Here is a 7,739-nt window from a genome sequence, read left to right on the forward strand (position 1 = left end):
TCTCTCTCTCTCTCTCTCTCTCTCTCTCTCCATCTTTCTGGAACAGCTCTGTCACTGATCTATGCAGAAATAAGAGCCGCTCCCCCCTCTCTCTCTCTCTGTGTCTATCTCTCTCCCTCTCTGTCCCTCTGGTCTTTTCCTGCAGGCCAAGTGCAGGGGGACTAGAAGCCTTTAATGAGCTCTATGGGGAAATAATAACCCCCCACTAAACACACATACACACGTCAGCAATGTCACCATTTAAGTCCATTCCTCTCCATATCTCACTCTCTTCCTCTCTCTCAACCAGTCCTTACACCCCCTACAGCAGTTCAAGAAAGCAAATTCATTTCTTTAAAGCAGTCCTGTCATCCCCGCTCTGCGTCGTTCTCTCTACATTGTCTTTCTCTCACTTTCACTCACCCATGCTGCACTCCCTCCTCTTCTCCTCCCATACTTTCCTCTCTATTATCTCTGTCCCTCTGCTCACCTTTGGAGCTCCCCCTTTCATTAACATACAACCTCTTCCCAGCTGAGAGGTGGACACCATCTTGTAGTCTGAGAAGTTCACATATCTTAAGTAAGCACTGATATATGTGTTTGTGTGTGTGTTTTTGTGTTTGGGTGTGTGTGTGTGTGTGTCCTTGCATGTTTCCAAATTGTTTGTGAGACCAAATTCTGCCTGAGGGGCTGCTGCTTATACTTCAGAGTTTGCACGACTCAGACTGTGGAGAAAACATAATTTGTTTCATGCTGGTTAATGTGCTCGGCACGCAAACGCTAACTTGACTGCATATACGCGAGTTTGACAATCCAATAAACCTCCAAACAAAACTGCCTCGACGTCCTGCTGTGGCAGAATCATATCAATAGCGTGTGATACACAAGTCTGACTGTCGCTGAGTGCACACAAGTGAGTTAATGGACCAGTGCCTTTTTCATCAGCCACCAGTGGAAGAGGAAGAATCAGTGCAGAGTACGCAGATCCACTAACACAGCTAACTCCGAGTAGAAAAATCATCATCTGCAAAGTAACCATGGCTGTCAAATAAATGTCGTGCGGTTAAAAAGTACAGTTTGGAAAAGAAGTATAAATTGGCATAAAATGGAAATACTAGTACCTCTAAATTGTACTTCAGCACTGCACTTTAGTAAAGAGACTTAGCCACTTTCCATCACTGAGTGTAAATACAGTAAAACTGTTAAATTACTTCACATACCTTTGTGAGTAGTAGCAAAACAGGTCACTATCGTAATAAAGTCATTCAAATGCTGTTGAAATATGTCACTTGGATCTCCAAAAAACATTTCGACCAAATGAAGCTCCATTTCTAGACATCGTTTGAGCTGCAAAGATGCCTACTGGGTACACTGGGGGGTTGTACAATATGTTTTCTTCAACACAGTTTCGGTATGCCAGACGTTCCCTAACCTTCAGCAGATAAAATGGGACAAGACATCAACTGTGCAAAATGACTTTCTATATATCACCCTGATCTTTCTCTCTCTGCGGCATGAAATGATAGAATCCATCCAACCGCATTTTAGCTTGACCGACAAAAACAAACTACTAAACCCCGGATTCTTTCCACATTTAGCAATGGCCCAAATCTCCTCTTGACAAATGTAGCTGACTGATATTACAAACTAATCTGTAGCCCTCTGTGTAAGTGCACCAGCAGTGACATCTTGATTGACAGTGCCTTGAGAGAGATCGCCCCAATAGGCTTGTACGGATCTGTTAAGAGAGTTTTAAAGCAGCAAAGGTAAGACCCACTGAGGGGAGGCAGGACGAATCACCAGATGTTTCCTCTGTGGAAACGTTTCAGGAAAGAGTAACAAACACTGACCTCTTGACAAATGTCACAGGGCATTTGTTATGTCCAAACATATTCTGCAATACACACAAAACGTAATGAATGCAGAAAAATGAGCCTATCTGCTTTTTCTGTCCACTGCAGTGACATTAGGGTTTGTCCAAAACAAACATAGCAGATTAACATTATCAGATTTTTGTATCAGTTTTCAATATCAGCCCATAAATACAATCCTAGGTATAAATATCGCCTGATGTGCAGTAGTCCCACTGGAACATTGACTTAAATTGACGTATCAAAGACCATTGGCGATGGTAAATCTGTAATCAAACTGCATCAAATTGGACCCTGATTGGCAAACATCTGACAGAGAGCTATGTAGCTATATATTCTGCCAGAAAATAATTACCAGTGTCTGTTTATGTGTAGTCTCTGCATTACTGCATGTGAGTCACTTACGTCACTCAAAATCCTCCCCCCTCAATTCATAACATTTGCATTTGCGTTCGAGAGTCACTCCCTCGTCTCATTACAACACAATTAACAAGCAATTAGATTTTTATTGAGGGTGAATTAGCTGACGTGTAGAACAAACCTAATGTACTGGGAGTGTAACGTGATATTACCCAACACCAGCGAGTGAAGGAGGAGGAGGAGGACAGGAGATGAACCAGTGGGGAAAAAAAGAAGATCAGAGGGTTTTTATTCTGAATACGAGACGGAAAGTGAAAAATGACCTGAAGAGGTTGAGTCAGGACAGGAGAGAGAGTGAGCGAGACAGTAAAATGTCAGAGTGATGGTGGGTTATAACTATCAAGACCTTGGGGAGCAACAAAATATGTACTGAGTCACTACATCTTGGCAGGAAGATAAGGTCATGTTTTAGTGCGTTCATATGTTAATGTTTGTCTGTGTGTGGGCTTATGTAGCTACTCAATGCACACATATGAACCAAAGACAAACAATTTTAAATAAGTTCAAAAAGATCAAAGGAAAACATATTAAAAATACTGCACAGCTAGACTGACAAATTGGATCATTATTGGCATTCTTTGTGAAGTCTGTGTCCTCCACGTCTGCCAGCTGGTTTGATTCATGTGATTACTTGTCAATCTTGAGAATCAACAAATAGAGACATTATGACGAACAAACTGTATACTTATGAACAAGATTCTGACATTTCTTACAACTTTTTCTTTTTAATTTAGCATTGAATTATTAATTGGGCTTTAAAAAGGCATATTCATGATTATTTCCTTTCCACCTCTTTTCTACTCATAGAAATCAAAAAGACTTGTTAAAAGACTCAAGAGAGAGAAAAGTGAATTAATCCTCCTACAATGACTGAACCTGTCCTTCAATGTGCTATTTGTATTTTATTTTGTTAAGTGATCTGAAATGGCAGGAATAGACCAGGAGGGACTTGATTTTTTTTGACAAAGTCAATTTATAATGCAAATTTGACAGATGTTACACATTTACTTTAAAGGTGATATGTAGTACAAGTAGTAGAGGTGAAATGCTGCCCCTAAATGTTTGGAGCATGTGGCCAGGTATCACACATTGAACTTTTAAGGGATGAATACTAAATGTCTGTGGGATTAGTTTCTAAAATTAATTTAGATTGATGTTGAGCAGAGCACAGTACTTGGGGTAAAAAAAATCAAAATAAAATAGTGCTTAAAGTCAGCTTAAAAAGTCAATATCAATCAGCAACCTAACACTTTCTGTTCTCGCTATTCCGATTTCTATGTACTTCATTCTCATTCCACCTTTATTTATTTCTGTCTGCTTCACTTTATCCTCCTGGATCTGTCTCTATCCAACTCTGTCTTTTTCAATCTACATTTATCTCTTTTCACCTGCCTTTCTCAGATACCTGGTTCCTACATCAATCTACTTTGATCAGCTTCTATCTGTGTCTACCTGCGTTTACCTTTATCGCTATCCTCGTCTTTGTGCTTTTATCTACTCTGTCTCAGCCTCTTTCTACCTCGTTCTGCCTCCTCTTCCAAACACCCGTGTCTGTGTGCCCCATTCTATCTCTGTGTCTTCATGTGACTGTTAAGCAATATCTGAGTTTTTGACCCCAAGCTTGAGTGAGCATTCTCATCCCAAGCAATCCCATTTATCCATCTTTTTACAATTAAACTTTGATGCCGATTTGTAAGAAGAAATAGGGAGTGGTGCATTATTTATGGGTGGTTTTAAAAACACTGAATCAAGCACACTTGGGTATCCACACACACACACACACACACACACACACACACACACACACACAGCTGAATACACCCATGCACAGATCAATAATAAATCACACGGCAGCAAGAGGGAGGAAGAAGCGTTGAGCGAGGCATTTATAGTGCACTGGGATGGTAAATATAAAATATAGACAAGCAAACACAGGCACTCACAGATGCATTTATTTAATTTGCCGTTTCATTCTTGCTGATGATTTATAAAGCCGACACATCAGAGAAGCCACGATTGTTTGATGGAAGAGAGAAAGAGGACGGACCGCTAATGTCTGAGGAAAACGGCCTCCTGTTTGTCGAACACACAGGCAGTCTGGTTCAGCTTTAATCTGTCAATGAGCAAAGACGCACACTCTCTCCTCTATCCCTGATCCTCCCTTCTCTTCCTCTTCTGCACAAAAACACACACTTGGATGCAGCCTTAGCCCATTGCATCCCCTGCTTCTTCATAATTCAATTATCGGTACAATTGAGATGATTCACTTTCACGGATCACTCGTCAGAAAGGCACAGAGATGGAAAAATTGACTGGGTGTCTGGCATCTCATGCCTGATTTGTCGGGAGTGGGAGAATGGCGTACTGTACATGGAGGCAGCTACATCTCCAGCCCGTGTGGCCGATTACGACAAACTTCTAATGGAGGCTTTTGCACATCTGGAAAAGAGTAGACAGATCGGTCTATCGTGATTCTGGACAGCCCTCTTAAAACCAGTCACACCGAAATGGGCTTTTCACGGCAGGCTTTATCGCACCATTTAGAAGCTCTTTGGCGACATTAAGCCAGAGGCAGCGCTTCCCCCTCTTTTAGCTTCCTCCCTTCACTTCAACTTCCCTCTCTTTGACTCTCTCTCAATCCGTTCTGTCTTGTGGTGTTTCTGAAATCAAATAGCTTGCATGTTCTCATTGTGATTGCTCTTGTATACTGATTTGGCTCCGTCTCTCCCTCTCTTTCTCTCTGGAGCTGGGTCACCTTGAACGTCTCTCTCACCCTCTCAGATCTTTCACTTTGCTGACGAGTATTTGCGCTTCTCTCAGTTTTCTGCTGGTGATGCAGTGAGACAAAGAGAGAGCGAGAGACAAAGAAGGATAATCTAATCAATGTAATACGCCCAATCCTCGGAGATTTGCAATGTTTCTGGAGCACTGCACATCGCAGGATTTAACTGAACTGACCACACGTACTGTCATAACAGTCGTGGTCAGATTATGAAATGATGGGCCCAGGGCACAGACACGGAAATCCATCCACTCACCTATTTCTCAATCATCCTGTGCAGGGTCACAGAAATGATGTCAAGCAGAGGCCCCTGAGAACTTCAGGCATGTTTTAACACAATGTATGTTAAAGGAATAGTTCGATATTTAGGGACACACTTTTATTGTTGAGTTAGATGAGAGGATCGACACCACTCACAACTCTCTACTGTAAATATGAAGCTATAGACAGCAGCCAGGTAGCTTAGCTTAGCACAAATACTGGAGGCAGCAGGAAACAGCTAGCCTAGCTCTGCAGCCAAGACACATTCCTGCACATAACTCCCCGTAAAACAGCGAACTATTGTTTCTATGCTTTTAAACAAACAAGACATAAGGTGTGAGTTAGTGAGTTTCAGCTTGTGTTACTTTGGACAGAGCCTGTTTACCCCTGTTTGCACATGTATGCAATTATATGAACTACAACAAGCTTTCATTCTTTGAGTGGTGAAAGTGGAGTAATTGATCATGACCGTGTTAAAAAAGAAAAGCTGGTGTGTTTAACTAATGAGACGTGGCTGTGGCTGTGTTTGTGAACTTCTCAGGAGTTTGTTCCTGTGATGTGTGTGAAGTGTGCGCTGACAGCACTGACCGTTTGCTTGATGTCTGGGATGCCGATGCGGAACACCATCATGGCAATGTGGGTGTCCTCAGATGACGTCGTGCCGCTGCTGCGCTCCTTCACTCTCCGCGGCTGCTGCGGCTGCTGCTGTACGTGATTGGCTGGCTGTTGGTGCGTGGGTCCGGGATTGGACGAATAGGGGTTTGTGGTGTGTCCAGGGTTCCCTGACCGAATCTGTCTGTCCCCGGCGGGCCTTCCGGCCAGTTTACCTGCCGGCCTGTGTCCCTCACCCCTGCCCCCCCGCGATAGGCCACCTCGCCTGACCTCCTCCACCATCTCCTCCTCGTCGCCTTCCTCCTCCCCTTCCAGCTCTCCGTTCTCCTCCTCCTCCTGGTCCTCATCACGTCCATCTTCTTCCATTTCCTCCTCCTCCTCTTCCTCCTCCTCCTCCTCGTCCTCTGCCCCTGGATAGAGATGTCGATTATTTCCCAGCATCCTTTGTTGCTCCTCGTCGCTGGACAGGGGGCTGAACGGCATCGTCATGGCGACAGAGAGGGCGGCACTTGTGGCAACACCATCATTCCCAGAGAGGCACTGTGTGGGGGGGGGGGGGGGGGGGGGGGGGGGGGGGGATGGAGAGAGAGACAAAGTAAAACTACAGACAAAGTTTGTCCACTGTAAGTTTCTTTCCCGGCTGCATCAGGCCTTCATACCCCACCACTCTAACAAACTCTGGTCTCTAGGTGAACAGACACGCAGTCCTTCCAGCCCTCACTGCATGATGACACACTCACACCTCATGTATGAATAAACTCACTTGCGCCGTTCATTTCCAGCTTCCAGACTCTCGCCAGTCATTCAGACATCCTGTCTGTACTGTCACACTCAAGATTTGCCTGCAGATGACTGAACCTTCAGATGCTTGAAGCATATCAGTATTTCACTGTGAGCGATAGTACTATGGCGGGTACAATTACACTATATTGGAATATGCTTATACAGAGAGCACTGCTGTGACACGTACTACTTTAGAGGGCACTACTGCACAGAATAGCAAGTTAGCACTGTGTACTAACTGTAAAGACTAGCATTATAGAGTTCTAAATCATAACCTTGAGAATAAAACCTTAGAAGGAGAAAGTAGATATAAAAGACATCAGACAAACAGTTGATGTTGAAGTGTTCGTCGTTGTAGCAGGGAGACCCCATGATAATGATATCATCTGGTCTTTCTTCTCATATTGTGCATCCACAATTTGAAGCAGTTACTGGGTGGGTTGTCACAAAATGTGTTCCCCAATCATAAAATTGTTGTGTTTGAGTGACCTCCTGACCTTTAGCTTAGCACAACCATCGGGCAAAAATGACCACAAAAGAAATATCAAAAAGGATTTCCATAACTTTCATTGACAACATTTGGAAATGTACTCATTTTATATATTTTGAAAGCTCTCTTAGTGATACCATTGGACAAAAATGTTAACTTTTCAACACAATTTTAGCTTCATTTTCATAAGATATGCACACTGCTCCCTGGAGGACAATTCTTTTGATTTTAATGACGCCATTACACTTCTTCTAGCACTTCCATCAGGACAAACCTATCCTCACCACTGCTAAAGCTAAAGCGATTCGTTACGTCCAGCATATTGTATAATTTGTATTGTCGGTTGTATAATCAACAAGGATCTCAGATTTAAGTCTTGTTACACTGAAGCTGCTGAGACTATTTTAGTTCATTTAAAGCTGTGTGAGAAATCCAACATCCACCTCAGTAAACTAATATATTGGTCTAGCAGTACACAGCGGACTATTCATCACTGCACATCTTCTATACAGACACTTGTAACGGACAACAGCTCTTCATG

General features: G+C 43.1%; 1 protein-coding gene across 1 annotated transcript in view; it reads right to left on the reverse strand.

Moving 5' to 3' along the window:
* Positions 1-6,414, reverse strand: part of shank1 (SH3 and multiple ankyrin repeat domains 1) — a gene marked incomplete at both ends in the record, with an annotated part of 45,496 nt that extends 39,082 nt beyond the window's left edge. Inside the window, one exon of the mRNA XM_079176768.1 lies at positions 5,902-6,414. Coding sequence (XP_079032894.1) covers positions 5,902-6,414 — 513 coding nt within the window. The remainder of the gene's footprint in view (positions 1-5,901) is intronic.
* Between the last annotated feature and the right edge of the window lie 1,325 nt (positions 6,415-7,739).

This window comes from Pholis gunnellus (assembly GCF_910591455.1).
Source record: "Pholis gunnellus genome assembly, chromosome: 17".
In the NCBI taxonomy this organism is placed as follows: Eukaryota; Metazoa; Chordata; class Actinopteri; order Perciformes; family Pholidae; genus Pholis; species Pholis gunnellus.